Source organism: Merops nubicus, unplaced genomic scaffold (genome assembly GCF_000691845.1).
Source record: "Merops nubicus isolate BGI_N331 unplaced genomic scaffold, ASM69184v1 scaffold10903, whole genome shotgun sequence".
NCBI lineage: Eukaryota > Metazoa > Chordata > Aves > Coraciiformes > Meropidae > Merops > Merops nubicus.
In genome coordinates, this window is record NW_008598267.1 from 30,107 (window position 1) to 46,004 (window position 15,898).

At 38.6% G+C, this 15,898-nt stretch overlaps 1 protein-coding gene across 1 annotated transcript in view; it reads left to right on the forward strand.

The window, feature by feature from the left end:
- PRTG (protogenin) overlaps positions 1–15,689 on the forward strand; it is a gene marked incomplete at both ends in the record, with an annotated part of 45,638 nt that extends 29,949 nt beyond the window's left edge. The window contains 9 exons of the mRNA XM_008936993.1: positions 4,199–4,343; positions 5,325–5,458; positions 5,751–5,888; positions 7,052–7,210; positions 7,833–7,992; positions 8,667–8,914; positions 12,812–12,976; positions 14,013–14,318; positions 15,501–15,689. Of these exons, the coding sequence (XP_008935241.1) occupies positions 4,199–4,343; positions 5,325–5,458; positions 5,751–5,888; positions 7,052–7,210; positions 7,833–7,992; positions 8,667–8,914; positions 12,812–12,976; positions 14,013–14,318; positions 15,501–15,689 (1,644 nt within the window). The remainder of the gene's footprint in view (positions 1–4,198; positions 4,344–5,324; positions 5,459–5,750; positions 5,889–7,051; positions 7,211–7,832; positions 7,993–8,666; positions 8,915–12,811; positions 12,977–14,012; positions 14,319–15,500) is intronic.
- Positions 15,690–15,898: the final 209 nt, after the last annotated feature.

Consider the following 15,898-nt stretch of genomic DNA (forward strand, 5'->3'; position numbering starts at 1 on the left):
AGAAAGCTGAGGTGTGCCACTGCTCAACCTTACCTGGAACCACTCTTGCTGGACAACAGTTTGTACACTTGCTACTCAACAGCTGATGCATTTGAGTAGATTTATCAATGTCCTTACATGTCTCCATTCTTTTCAAGCCAGGAAAGTCGTAGAATCATAGGGACCATACAATGTTTTGTGTTAAAGGGATGTTAAAGATCATCTAGTTTCAACCCCCCTGCCAGGGAAAGGGACACCTCAAGGTCTTGAACTCTTCCAATGATGAAGCACCAACAGCTTCCCTGGGGAACCCATTCCGGTGTCTTACCACCTTCATAGTGAAGAACTTCTTACTTACATCTGGATCTATGCTCTTCCACTTTGAACTGATTACCCTTCATCCTATCACTACAAGCCTTTGCAAAAAATCCTTCCCCAGCTTTCTTGAAGGCCCCCTTCAGATGCTGGAAGGTTGCAATAAGATCTCCTTGGAGACTTCTCCTCTCCAGGCTGAACAAGCCCAGCTCCCTCAGCCTGTACTTGAAGGAGAGTTGTTCCAGCTCTCCAGTATCTTTCTGACCCTCTGGTCCCACTCCAACAGGTCCATGTCGTTCTTGTGCTGGGGGCTCTAGAGCTGGATGCAGTACTTCAGGAGAAGTCTCATGAGAGCAGAGTAGAGGGGGAAGAATCACCCCCCTACCTGCTGGCCATGCTTCTTTCATTGCAGTCCAGGTTATGGTTGGCTTTCCAGGCTGTATTTGTATGTTGGCTTATGTTGAGCTTTTCATCATAACAGCAAATGCAGGTCTTTCTCCGCAGAACTACTCAGAATCCATACTCTGACCAGCCTGGTTTTGTGCTTAGGATTGCCCAAACCCAGATACAGGACCTTGCACTTGGCCTGGTTGAACTTCATGAGGTTGGCATGGGCACACCTCTCCAGCCTGCCAGGGTCCCTCTGGGTTGCATCTCTTCTCTCCAGTGTGTCGACTGCACCATGCAGTTTGGTATTGTCCACAAACATGCAGAAGGTACACTTGATACCACTGTCCGTGTCACCGACAAAGATGTTAAACAGCACTGGTCCCAGTACCGATCCTTGAGGAATACCACTCGTCACTGTTCTCCACTTGGACATTGGGACATTGACCACAACTCTTTGAGTGTGGCCATCCTGTGAATTCCTTATCCACTCAGTGGTCCGTCCATCAAATCTGTGTCTCTCCAATTTAGAGACCAGGATGTCATGCAGGACAGTGTTGAATGCTTTGCACAAGTCCATGCAGATGATGTTGGTTGCTCTTCCCTGATCCACCAACACTAATTCTGTCATATAAAGTCAGCCAAGATTTGCACGTTGGTTGCCCCTAGTCACCTCACCCTTTTCTGTGTGCCTTAGCAGAGCCTTCAGGAGGATCTGCTCCGTGATCAATATTTCTTAAGAAAGCTTATTCCAGAAATCACTTAATGACACAAAATGTGAGCAGAAAGTGCAGTATGTAAGGGAACAAGTCGCCTGGACTTCTTTGAATGACCTTCAGGACTTCAGAAGTGAATGAAGCAGTGGTGCATTGCATTGTGTTTCCTTTTTGTTTGTTTGTCTCTCATTTATTTATATATAATTAAAGTCAGTGAAGGACTGCTGCTGTATTCAAAAAAAAAAAAAAAAAAAAAGCAAACCACAAAGAAAGATGTGAGCAATGAGCTGAAGTTTTACAGTTTTGTACCTTAGTAGTTAAACCTATGTTAACCTATGTAAGTACATGTAATCCTATTGAATACACGCAGAATAGTATTCAGTCTGTGTATGGTGCTGGAGACACCAGCAGTGTTACTCTAATATTTAATCAGTGTGTGGCAACAAGTAGTCATTTGGCTTTTGAGCCTGTGGATATTTGTCTCAATGGTAAGTGAGGGAACTCATACTAGAACTGAACTCTGACTTCTCTCTGCACAGAGAACTGTATTGGACAGAACTGTGTGTTTTATGCTGTCAAAGGTATTCATACTGAAAAGTAACTATACAAACACGTGTTGCCATCACATGAATTGCAGGAATCTATAAAAGTAAATACAATTTCTAGCTATTGTTTTCTTCTTCTGTAAGCAGCATTTGGTATCTTGCAAGTTAAAATGGGTGGGAGCATCAGCTTCTTGGAGTAACATTAGTTGTTTTCTTTTGGCTATAAATCTGGGAACAAAATGATTAAATAGACTGGAGAAGAGGGGGCGAACTCAAATAAAAAGGCACTTACATTTATGGCATTTTGCAGGGTTGTTTTCAGGAACAACGTATGTCTCTTGAGACTTTGTTTCTTATCCATTTTATAGAGCTCTGGCCTCTTAACAGCAGGGCTTTAATGACTTGTTCTTGGGGTTCTGAGCTGGTATCAGTGCTTGCCGTGAAAACAAGCCTGTTACAAAGAGGTCAGGTTTCACGAGACAGCAATAGACTTGTAAAGACAGATTTTACTGGAACAAATAAAGTCAGAATTAAGAAGAAACCAGAGATTTGCGTAAGGAAACAAGATATAGAAGGAATAAGTATTGAGCTAAGGGGATAAACAATGTATAAATTTGGTTGAGAGGTAAGTGGGGATTTTTTGTTTCTAAAACCACATTTAGTGACATTATTGAGTTTTTCTGTAACATTTTGTGCAGTTCTCCATAGTTCTGACATTTACTACCTTTAAAGACTAATTTTCTGAGGAAATGTTGTTTCTGCTCAGGTGAAAAAATGTTCTTTAATTATCAGCTTCAATTACCAACTTGCATTGGGTTTTCTACATAGTATGGCTGAATCTATGCTTGCTTAAAAATTCTAATTTTCCTCAGTTTCTTTTGTAGTTCTTGAGAGCCTAAGTTCTATCTTTAATGTATCAGATACATGGACATTATTTTTACATACATAAATGAAAACCAAATATTGTGTTCCTCTTGACTCACTCTATTCCTTTAAATAATTGTACCAATATAAGAAACTTTTAGGTGTGATTTTATAGATCCTCTGGAGATCAAACTTTTAAAGGTGTATAAGAGGTTTGCTTTGCTAAGACTGTATAATTATCTTTCTGCCTTGTTAAAATGGTCCTTTCTTATGCCACTGGCTGTGTGGTGCAGCTGTGCTACATGATGGCTCTGAAACTCATGTTACGTTGATTTGTCGTGTTCTTATGATCTGTGCCATTATTACATTCCTGGAGATTTTGTTTTGAAAGCTAAGCATGCTTGCTAGATCATACCTTCAGTAAATAAATGAAGAATGTAAAGCACTACATTATCTGTTAGAAAATGTTAGGAACAGCACGAGGGAAGTATTATTCTGGTGACAAGTGAACACACATGGAGTGTGTGGAATAGGAGTTGCATCTGAAGAATTGTTCCTTCTGTTAATTGTGTTGTAAGGAGCAGTAAATAAGCAATTAATTAGAGAAGTAAAATTTTTTTTTTCCCCTTTGGCTTTCATTTTCTGAGCAAAGAAGTCCAACTGCTGATCAACTTCTGAGGTGTCTGTTAGCTGGAAGGTATTTATTGATCTACCACTTAAGTTGGCTCAATTTTGTGGACTCCTTCAGCTGTAAATACTCAAAATTATATTGATGCTTTCGACATATGCTTGATGACTGCTCGGACTACTGGGATGGAAGTGTTCTTACATGGTTAAACTTATTTTGAGACCTTTTTTAGTTTTGATTTTTTTTTTCAAATAGGAATGTTATATAATTATATATAACTTATATAATTAACTCTGCAAATACTTTTACTAAGGTGAGTATTATTGAAGAGCTAAAATATGACTGTCAGGAACTAAATGTTTTGGAAATTTTCTATTGCAGTCAAGCGTAGTGTGGCTAGTTCCAAACGAGTTGAATTGACATGAACTTCATTAGTTCAGTAATTGGTATGCTTTCCAGCTGCATGCCAGTTAATCTGTATGCTTAATTCTACTCGAAAATGTCAGTTTTGTATTCATTGAAACATTTTTTTTACCAAATTGGGTTAAAGCAAAGTTATTTTAAATAAACTTTCAACCAGTGAAAACATGCTGTTGAGCAAAGTTGACAAGGTAATTAGACCCATCTTTGCTTGCATATAGAGAAGAGGATTATTTGAAGTATTTCTGGGTATTTTTGCAAGTTGATGTATGATGTGGAGTGTGGTTTAGCCAGGAGTTTTTCCTCACTGGAGTCCTTTAAAATCAATGTTCTCTTATTTTTAGCCATTTCTGCATTTGAAGTCCAGCCACTTTCCACTGAGGTCCAGGAAGGTGGCGTAGCTCGATTTGCCTGTAAAGTAACAGCGAACCCGCCTGCTACTGTAACATGGGAAGTGAACCGAACAACTTTACCTTTAGTCATGGACAGGTATGCCATTGCACATTTCAGAATGTCATTTGTTTTCTGTGATGATTTTGAGCCTGCTACAAGAAGAAAATCTGAATACTTGCAATGTCGTTGCTTAAAAAAGTTCCACGTGTATACTACATCAACTATTAAAATAGCTATGTTGTTAATGAATTTTAAATAGGTGTTATGAGTGCAGAGTAGAATCACCTGCTGTTGTCTACACAATAATCATTGAATCTATGCATAGTAACCTCTGAATTGTTATTGGTGAATTTTTAATGCGAGTCATCCTCAGAGGTGGGAGTTGCTGTAGGATACAGAATAGGTGGAGTTTGGCTGTGGGTGTGGTTTAAACTTGGGGGATTGTTTTCACAGAGGATTTGATGCTGAACCTGTTTTTCTTTAGAGGGCCAGTAAAGAGTTATATCTACAGAAAACAGAGTTAAAACACTTCATCCTGGGGAAATTTTGCACAGGGAGACTTCTCTTGAATTGATTAACTTGAAGCATACAGCCTCCTCTCTGCTAGATTCTTTCCATGTCCAGATTCTGTTAGTTGAATCTACTCTCATTCTTTTTGACATGTAACACTTGTTGAACCTGTCTAAGAAACCTCGCATGCAAAGGAAGGTAAAAGGAAGGTGGGTTTCTGGGAACTGTATGCTAGTTATGCCAGCGTACCAGAAATTGTTGCCAAAACTCTGCCAAACTCAATAGTGAGAATGTAATACCTGGCTAGAGATGGTTGAGATGCTTGATTCTGAGGGTGAGAAAGATCTGCTTGTTGAAAGGAAATTCCTTTACTCTCATGGTAGTGCTGGGGGGAATCTCTCCTGTAGTTCAAAAATGCAAGGAGATGAGTCATGTATAGAGAATGTTGTGGAGTCTCCAGCCTGCTGTTCCCAGGCCAGTGTAGCAATGGCTATTTGTAAATCAAGTAGTTAATGCCATGGTGGTGTTCACTGGCTGAACTCTACGTGTTTTTTGTTTCTGTGGCAGGATAACTGCTCTACCTACAGGAGTTCTTCAGATCTATGATGTTGGACAGAAGGATGCTGGGAATTATCGATGTGTTGCCACAACAATAGCCAATAGACGTAAAAGCACTGAGGCAGTACTGAGTGTTATTCCAGGTACTCGCCATGTCAGATTTTTTTCAGTAGCATTATATTCTTTTTTACGTTACAGCAAAATCACTTACATGCATTGAAGACCTGTCCTCTGAACGACTTTTTCAAATGCCAATTTTTTTTGCTTGTTTCTTGTGGCTAAAATATCTTTCAGTGTAAATTTCCACAGTTACTGAAATAAGGCCTTGGTGTAAATTTAATTTGAAGCATCCTTAAAAGTCATGTTTTATTTCATATTTAATTGAATTTTATTTAATTGTTCTCCTTTTTCTTTTTTTTATTTCCTCCTCCAAAGCCTCAGACTTGAAGCCTTTTCACAAGCCATCTATAATAGCTGGTCCTCAAAACATTACAGCATCTCTTCATCAAACTGTCATTCTGGAGTGTGTAGCCACAGGGAATCCAAAGCCAATCATCTCATGGAGCCGGTTAGGTAGGTCTTAAAATTACAGCATACAACCTTCAGTCTGTGGAGAGGAAGTGAAACTGGAAAGAAGGGATTTCAGCAATTAGGTTACTGTTCTGCAGCTTTTTGTGGTCAGTAACAATTAGTAGTTAGGGTAGGATAAGCGAAATGCGTTTAGTTGCTTACTTCCATATTACTGTTAAGAAGCCCTGAGGTTTTTTGAGGCTTTGGACTCCTTGCTTCTGCTGTCAATCCCACACTGCCCCCAGTGCAGTGTGGACAAAGTGCGGAGTAGGGTGGTGACCTCCAGGGATCTGTGAATTGGGAGTAGAGTCAATGGTGAATTAGGGCAGGTTGGAGTGGTTGTATCCTGTGAAACAGTCCTACTAATGAGTCTGCCTGTCTTCGTCTTGGAAGCACTATGCGAGTGTGATTTGGACTTTGTGTTAGTGGGCCATTTGGACTATGGCTAGGTATAGTCAAGTCCTGAGTAGTCTGCCTGGAAGGGGAGGAGAGAAGGAATGCAATGAGAATAATAACATTCATCGGTGCATCACATTTTTCCATTAAGAACTGCCTCTGGTTTTATTCTGACATGTACCTAAAGGTGAAAGTCAGGATTGTACACTTAAAAGCACATCTTGAAAAGTTTCCCTACGTTTTTATTTCTAAAAGTGGGAGAAATAAACATATGTTTCCTGGCTGATTCAGTGGCTCTTATACACAAACAAGAAAAAAGATACCCAACGGTCAGAGCACTTGCTATGAAAATAGAAGGAAATACACAATTATCAAATATACTCATTTTGTTGCCAGCATAATTTGGAAGGATCCCTGTTTGAAAAGATGATGTAGATGTTGGTAGTGATGACTGCTGAGTCATAGTGCAAGGCAATTGAGGAGGCTGACTGGGAAAACGGCATTAGTTTTTCAGCTGTGATGGGGAATTTCGGATGTAAATCACTTACCAAATTGGGAGACCCAGCCATCTGAATGGTCAGATCAATTGAGTGAATAGCAAAGCAAATACAAAATGGAAACCTCTGAAAGCTCATCTGTGCTTTCCCCTTGCATCTTTTGGCTTTTAAACTCTAATCTATGCCATTACTGCCTAGCCAGCTATATTTAGATAAGTTATTTAGATAGATTGAGCAACCTTGTAATCACACTTCTCCTACTGTCTCAAATAGACCATAAGTCCATTGATGTCTTCAGTACTCGTGTCCTTGGAAATGGGAACCTCATGATCTCTGACATAAAGGTGCAGCACGCAGGCGTGTATGTCTGTCGAGCCACTATTCCAGGCACACGAAACTTCACGGTAGCGATGGCAACTCTCAGTGTGCTGGGTGAGCCTGCTTGAACTTCCACACTGTGTTTCAATGTCTTGTGTGTCTTGAGTTGTGCTGTGTACTGACTGGGCTCAATTTCTTTCTCAAGCATAATGCACCAAGGGCTGTAGGGAGACTGCATAGATGAAGCAGCTTGCAGCACTGTGGCTGCCTTCTGTCTGTTGACTTAGATGAGAAGTGTCAGATACTCATGGTCTGAGTTATAAACTATCGGTTTATTTGCACTTGGAGATACTTGGGTGCAATGTTTGCTTGGGGAAGGCAGACTTTCAACACTAACAAAGCAGAAATATGTAACATATATACACACACACTATATATATATATATTTTTTTTTTTTTTTGTGAGCAGTATGCCATAGACTGGAGTTCGATTTGTTTGTATTCATAAATACACGAACAAAAATGTGTAGAAATGTTGCTCTCTGTGCAGATAGTAAGTATCTTTAAACAAGTATGCTTTGTTTACATGGAATGTGCTTTCTGCAGGGCTATGTATATATTTGAGTGGCCTGAGGAGAGGGGTTTGTGTGTAGAAAATTCATTATTCTGACTGGCCTTGCGTTTGTGGGGTCTTGACCATTTTTTTTTTTTTTCCTTCCCCTGTTACTTACCTATAGCTCCACCTTCATTTGTGGAATGGCCAGAAAGTTTAACAAGGCCTAGAGCTGGTACTGCTCGGTTTGCTTGCCAGGCAGAAGGAAATCCTGCCCCTAAAATTTCATGGTTAAAAAATGGAAGGAGAATACACTCCAATGGTAGAATAAAAATGTACAACAGGTAAGATTGCAATTGCTGTATGAGAGCTGTGCTAGTGATGTGCTACCAAAGGATGAAATTCCAGTGACTAAATATAGCCAAGCAAGATATAACACAAGTAAACATGAAAATAGTTATTAAATGTAGTTATGGGCATTTCCTTGGCAGAAGGAACACAGATTAGTCAATACCTAAAACCCTCTGCAAAGCTTTTTGTGATCACTCCCTTACCGGGGGGGGGGGCGGAAACTGAAGAGTTTTATTACAGAGTTGCTCTGGATTTACATAGTGTAGCAGAAATCGGAATCTTGCTAGTTCTCAGAGGCTACTCTGTAGTTTCACTACTTCTGTAGAGTGAGCAGCTCATATTACAGAGTTGGTTGAGTTGGTTGAGAAATTGCAAGCCTAAGATTCTGCTTTTTGCAGGCAGGAAATAGATTAACAGTTTTGTTTTCACTGTGCCTGGCTTTGCAGGCATAAACATAAACATGGCAAGTTTTGGGGAACGCTCCAAGTTGCTGAATTTCACAGCTGTACCTCCATTTTTTAAAGGAAGAGTTTGTGGCACTCTTAGTATAAGTCAATTATACTGAAGTCATGAATCTGAGATGAACATAACTGTTTTTGCATTATGATAAGCTAAGTTTATCCAGGATGTAAGCTTTTTTCTCCCTTTTTCTTCCTTTTGGATTCAGTAAATTGGTGATTAACCAGATCATTCCTGAAGATGATGCCATTTATCAGTGTATGGCTGAGAATAGCCAGGGATCTATTCTCTCCAGGGCCAGGCTTACTGTAGTTATGTCTGAAGACAGACCAAGTGCACCTTACAATGTCCATGCTGAAACAATGTCAAGCTCAGCGATCCTGCTAGCATGGGAAAGGCCACTGTATAATTCAGACAAAGTGATTGCATACTCTGTGCATTACATGAAAGCAGAAGGTAAGCAGTTTGATTTAAATACCGTTTTAACTACTTGCATGTGGTAGGAACTTGAATGTCCTGGCAAAGACTGTCAAATTTGAATGGTTTGTAACCAGGGTTGCATCAATGCATACCAGATAATAAATCTGTGTTGTGATCTACAGGGATGCTTGGGGAAAAATGCTTTTGCCACGTGATCTAATTTGTGGGACTGCATTCTTCCAACTCACCTTTGTCTGGTTGCTTCAGTGAGCAGATTTTGAAGTTAGGAATGGAATTTAGAACCCCAGGCCTCCATACTGCTATCTGGGTTTCCTTCTGTCCTGAGCCTACTGTCTGCCTGCTCTCTTCCATTTGTGTGCTTGACAGAGCCTACAACAGAATCCTGGAGACTTACCAAGTTGCAACTTTTCACCAGAGAGAGCTCTTTTGTCTAGATCCTCAAATTCTTGTGACTTTACTGGCTTTCATATATTTCAGAGCAGAATAATTGATACTTTATTGGCTTAACTATCTTCTCTTAGAATGAATATTGGCTGAATGGTAAAATCCACTCTCCTTTCACCCCTTGGTCTCCTATAATAAGTGTACTCAAGCTCTAAAAGATGATGAAATAGCCATGAAAGTTTTTTCTAGTCTCTGAAATGATCTATAAATTCCTATATAAAAGGGGATAGTTGGAATAAAAATGAGTAACTAGACATTTTAAAATCCCTTTGTATTATATAACTGCTTTAAGCTAAGGTAATCCTTAAGGTGGTAGAAACCAGGCATTTTTCATAACCAGAAGAGGTGATTGGCAAATTACTTGAAAATTCATTAGGTGCATGGCTTAAAACTAAGCTGCAGTGCAACTCTGTTTTCTAGGAGTGTTTTCTTTTTCCTTTTCTATTCAGTAAGTGGTTTATTCAAGGACAGGACTGCAGATGCTCAGCTCTGTGTGGAATGCCAGTCTGCCATCTGCTAAGCAGAGGACAGGAAGGGCAGCTTAATTACTCTAATACTGATGCAGAAATAGCTAGCTGCCTTTGCTTTTGCAAGTGGAATATTTCAGGACACAAGAAAATTTTGTCATAAGGAAGAAAGGAAAGAGTTTTAAAAGATAATGAAGACAAGAGGTGAGGGACATTACCTCCTACACTTTCAGTCACTGAGGTATTGTGCTCACAACTCCCTCTTAAAGCTAATATGAATAAAGTCACACTAGATAAGTTATCTGCCTAATTCTATGTCCAGTGCCAGTGTAGAGAGCAGAGACTGAGTAACTTCAAAGAAAACTGGAAAACTCTCCTTAGGAAAGTCTGTATTTGTGCAGGAAATTCTCTTGCACAGTAGTGAAAGGAGCTATCTTCTGAAATATGTTTTCTGCAAAATCGTTTTAAAATCCCTGCTTTATTTGCTTATTTATCCAAAGGTATCTTGTGAAAGGAGATTGTAGCTTTTCTTGGTTTAAAAAACAAAACAAAGTCCAAACAAAAGCAGGCACCCAACCAAAAAACTTGTGATGTATTTGAATTGGTTTTCTCAAATAGTCAATTTTTCATCTTTCCAGACCACCTTGTAATATTTATTTACTATAATTCTATTGTGCATCTTTTCCCATTAGTGAAGAAATTCACACAGGGGGACTAGGGAGGGCTGTGTTATTACAGTTTTGGGAATCAAAACACAGGTATTTGTATGCATTTTTCCTTGGGTAGCATGATAGTGTGGTAACAGATAATTCAGGACATAAAACCACTTAGTCTCATTTCATAGAAAAAATGTAGAGCTTCAGAGGTTAGTGGATTGTACTTCTGTAAAAATAATTACTTTCTAAGTGGTAGTCTGTAAACCTTTCTGAGGATGTTGCCCACATACCAGAGGCATTATTATGTTATAGACGCCTAGGAAATGCCTTTGTGAGAAAGTATTGCATTAGTCATCTCTCTAATGTAAATTTACAACCAACTATACTTAAATGAGTGCAAATTAAATATTAAGGAGAATCTTCATGATACTGGGCCATAGAGTTGCTAACATAGACTGCTGACGCTGCCAGCAGCTTAGTTACTCTGTAACAATTCTTGATAGTTAGGTATTAATGTAAGTAGTTTGTATGGATGTATTGCTTTCCTTACTCCTTTCAGCCTCTCTTTCTCCAGTCTGCCCTCCCCCAGTTTCAGGTATTAATGAAGATTAAAAATTATCTTGGATCTCTCTGACTTAGAATACATTTTACTTAAAGATTCTTATGTGTAACTTTATTCATTATGTTCATGTATTGCCCTCTTGTTTTAGTTAGGAACCACATTTGTCAGTGCAAGCAAAAAACATTTTAATACAAAAGAAGAAACATGCTTGCTAAGTTTATTATATTGTACTGATGCTTATGATTCTATAAACTTCAAACAGGAAAAATGGATAGTACACTAATTGTAAGCAGTTTTGTATAATCTTTTCTATAGACTACACAATGTGGTAGGTGTTTGAATACAAAAGATACCATCACTCATCGTTTAATTTCACAACTTGGGAATTCTGTTGTTTCACTGTAAAAACAAGTTCAGGTCCTCTTCCCTATTTAAAAAACAAACAAAACAAAAACACCAACAAAAAGTTAGTGTTTTAATCAAGTTAGTTGAAGAAACTAACAGGTGGGGGTTTTGTGGTTCTGTGTTTTTCTTTCTTTAAGGGGAATATTTTGCATTCAAATCAGGGTCATAGTAGCAAGAGGAATAAGGCTCTGATGAGCGTTCATGTTGGAGTGTGTTAATTCCTTGTTAGTGATTTAGAAGAGGCACAAAGGGAACACTGATTGTGGTGGATGGCAAGCCTTGTTCTCTATTATGGCTGTTTCATTAGGGCCTCTCCATGAAGCCTAGCAATCCATTCAATGAGAGAACAAGTCCTTTTAATTTGAGCTCAAGGATCTTGTTTAGCAGGTCAGAAATCGTGCCTTGCAATTCCTAATTAACAAGCCATTAACTAGTCTGTTGTGAAATGCTCGTAATCTTGTCTAATTAAAATGCTATCAAGTTAATTCATAAATGTGGGAAAACTTAATGGGGGAATTTGCCTTTCGTTTTGTTTATAAATTCAGTTGTGAAGAGGAGGAGCTGGCTCTTACAAAGTTTTGATTAAGTTGACATGCACTTGGTGTGAATTGTTCGCTAAGGCAGCAGCTTTCAGCACACCTATTCCACTTTATAGCCTTCCTCTATAGGAATAAAGCCCAACAAAGACAAGGACTGCCGTGTGCATCGCTATGCATATTTTAATGTGAATTCATGAGAATTTTTTCCTTTTTTTTTTTAACAACTAACTAAGGAGCTAAACATTTTTGAAGTTCTTTCTCATCTGTTCTTTTTGGCCTTTCTCCAAATTAAAGGAAAAAAAATGTCAATCACATGTAATACAATTTGCAGGACTAAAATGAGATCCTTCTGATAAATAAATTCTGTTTGTTTTTTCTTTTGGCAGGGGGATGGAGTGGTGGTGTTTGTTTTGTTTTTGATGGAGTGGAGCCCTCACATTCCTCACAGTCTGCTATAGAAAGGCCCTGTAAATAGGTTTTGAAAAAAACTCCCTGACTCTAAACAATTAGATTTAAAAGCTGGGTATGAATGATAAGGCTGTTAGAGCTTGCCGGTTGTGTTACTGTACATTGGGCACAGTTTGTTGTGACTAATTCTAAATAGAGTTTAGAATTGCATTCAGCATCCCTTATTCAGGAAAATCATTAAACACCATAATCTACACTGCAGCAAGACACAGTTACTCTTGTGCATAAAAGATCTTTTGCTTAGTAGGGTTGAAAAAATAGGGGTAGGCTGAGGAAGAACATAAAATAATCTTCTGAGCTCTTAAGGCCAAGATACTGTGATGTTTAGGGATTGTCTGGGTATTTTTTATCTAACCCTTGTTTTATGGCAGGTCTAAATAATGAAGAGTACCAAGTGGTCATTGGAAATGACACAACCCATTACATTATTGACGACTTGGAACCAGCCAGCAACTACACCTTCTATATTGTAGCTTACATGCCTTTGGGAGCCAGTCAGATGTCAGATCACGTGACTCAGCACACCCTTGAAGATGGTAAGACAAATACAACTGATTTAGGTGAACAGTTTTATTTGCATTGAATAGAAACATGCTATCCAGTGGTAGCAGCTCTTGAAGATCACGAATTTCCGTTGACATCAGTGAGACTTCTGGATGTATGCAGTGTAAGACTGAGCCAGCTGATAAAAGCAATGAGAATAAAATAACTTTCTGACAGGGCAACATTATGTATTACATTATATATAGAAAGATGTTTTTTTATATGCTGAAAGACGTTTCATTATCATGTAAAAAACTTCTAGATCTCCAAGACCTCCAGTGTTTAGAATTTGATGGTAGCCTAGGATTTAGTTGTTAGGACTCTCCCGGGGATCTGAAATGTGAATCAAATGGCACACCCACTGCAGCTTTTGAATTTTTGTAGGATATGTAGGAATAAAATCTGCTATACAAAAAAAAAAAAAAAAGTTTTGTTTGTTTTGTCACAAAACACCTTAACTGACTTCTTTCATTGAATTCTAGTTTTATTTAACTAATATGAGCATCATGGCAACAACAAATGGTTAAGTATAGTTCATTAGAACTGATTAATAAGTTCTGACAGGGTTAAGCTCTGGCAGCATGGAATATTGCCAGTTCCAGTTGTCTGCCTGTCTCTTTGACAGGAGTGTTACTACCCTCCTTACATGGCTGGCAGAAGAATACATGCACTGAACTGAGTCTTCCAGCCATCCAGGTTGTTGACTGGGCTCTCAGTTTAAGCAGCTGCATCTAACCTTGACAGTTGGCTTGTCCGAATAGTAAGGTGCTGATTACTTTTGGTTACTGCTGGCAGCAATAAGAAAAGAAAATGTTGAGGGCCTTACAGAGAGGTGCTTGATGAGGCTATGCTGCATGCAGAAGGTGAGAAGTATGAGAAGTGTTAAGTTATCCTTAAAATAAACAAGCATCTACACAACTTCTTGGATTATTTACATTACTGGCACCTCATCACAGACTAAGGTATCAGATGAGAATTTTCAATCCTTCTTTTCCCTGAGTTCAAAAGCTTTTAACTTTTCCTTTTTAGTTCCCTTGAGAGCTCCTGAAATTAGTCTGACAAGCAGGAGTCCTACAGATATTCTCATCTCTTGGCTGCCAATTCCTGCAAAATACAGGAGAGGTCAAGTGGTCCTGTACCGTCTGTCTTTCCGCCTCAGCACAGAGACCAAAATCCAAGTCTTGGAGCTTCCAGGGACTTCAGATGAGTATCTCCTCGAAGGCCTGAGGCCTGACAGTGTGTACTTGGTTCGTATCACTGCTGCAACAAGGATTGGCTGGGGAGAGGCATCTTTGTGGACTTCCCACCGGACTCCCAAAGCTACAAGTGTGAAAGGTAATTCTGGCAGCCTAGAGATGGTATCAGTTGTAGGCTTCATCTGAAGGTAAATTTTTTTCTGACAGGTAATGCAAGGATGCGACAGATTTTTTCATTACATGTTCTTGTTCTGGTGATCTAGAGAATAGTGCTCTAACCATGATTCTGTGTATAATCTGCACAAACTTCCAATTCCTGTGATAGATTAAATACAGTGAATACATAGTTTCAGGATCAAAAGTTGAAGAGGAACTAATCTGTCTTATGAAGGGTCTTATATGTTAACAGCAGAAGGAAAAGCTGATATAGTATTTTGGTGTTAATCTTTGATTGTTTCCATGTGTTGATGTTCTCATATTTGACATGGTGGCAGGAAACTTTAATTCATGTTTGTGAGCTGCTCAAAAGATTTGGCCTCTAATCTCATTTTCAGTGGTAGCACAGCTCTCTTCTGTTCTATGTAATTTGAATTAAAAAATCCAAAAACCCCAAACCCCATTGTTGTTCAGTGTAAAATACCTTTCTGCAAGTTAGAACATTACACATTTTCAGAGTGTACCAGGTACTTAGCGGATCCAAGTTGAATCACGTATGTCTGTATTCCAAAAAAAAAAAAAGCACATGTTTGAGTGTGCAAATAGACTTGCTATTTGAAATCTAATTTAATTAGTTATAATTGAGCTTTGGATTACATTATTGTTTAGTAAAGCCATGCAAAAGAGTATTCAACTTTACATCAACAGCTTGAAAAATATTTAGCTTTTCATTTGTAACTTTATTTCTTAGCTGTAGTTCATGTCCATCCACTTTGAATTTCATAGAGTTTTGACTACTATAGCTAATTCTTAGCAACCAATGAAGTGTGATGTTATTGTTAACCACGCTTGCTCTGGCTCACTTTAAAACAGGAGGTAATTCTATAACTATCTGTGAAGTGTTTTTGTTTTTCTTTGGAAATGACTATCTTATAAATTTAATTAATTTATTTATATGTTTATATTCTGATTTAGCATACAATTAAATTGTTAGATTAGCTTCTAGAGAGTCAGACATCATAATAAAGAAATAATTATGAGAGTACACAGATGAGCTAGAATCAAAGTCTTGAGTGAACTTTGGACTGATGGGCACCTAGATTTTTGTGTGAAAATCAGTTGTTTGTGGACTATAAGAATATAATATGCATTTTTCTAAAACCAGCACCAAGGTCTCCTGAGCTGCGTTTGGAGCCAATGAACTGTACAACCATTACAGTACAATGGCAGCAGGACTCTGAGGACACTGCAACTATTCAGGGGTACAAGCTGTACTACAAGGAAGAAGGTCAACAGGAGAACGGACCAATTTTGTTGGATGCTAGTGATCTTGAGTATACTGTCAGTGGTTTAGGTGAGTATATAAAATATTTCTTAACTATTCTGGAAGACAGCAAAAGTCAAAGGACATCTTCAAAAGCTTAAATCATTAGACCTGTAAGTCACCAACATTAGGTTTGGCCATGTATTTTCGCAACAACAAGCTTTGCAAGCTTGAGTTATGATGCTGATAGAATAATCCTCTCCCAAAATGTGTTGCACAACTCTTAGATAACCAGATCT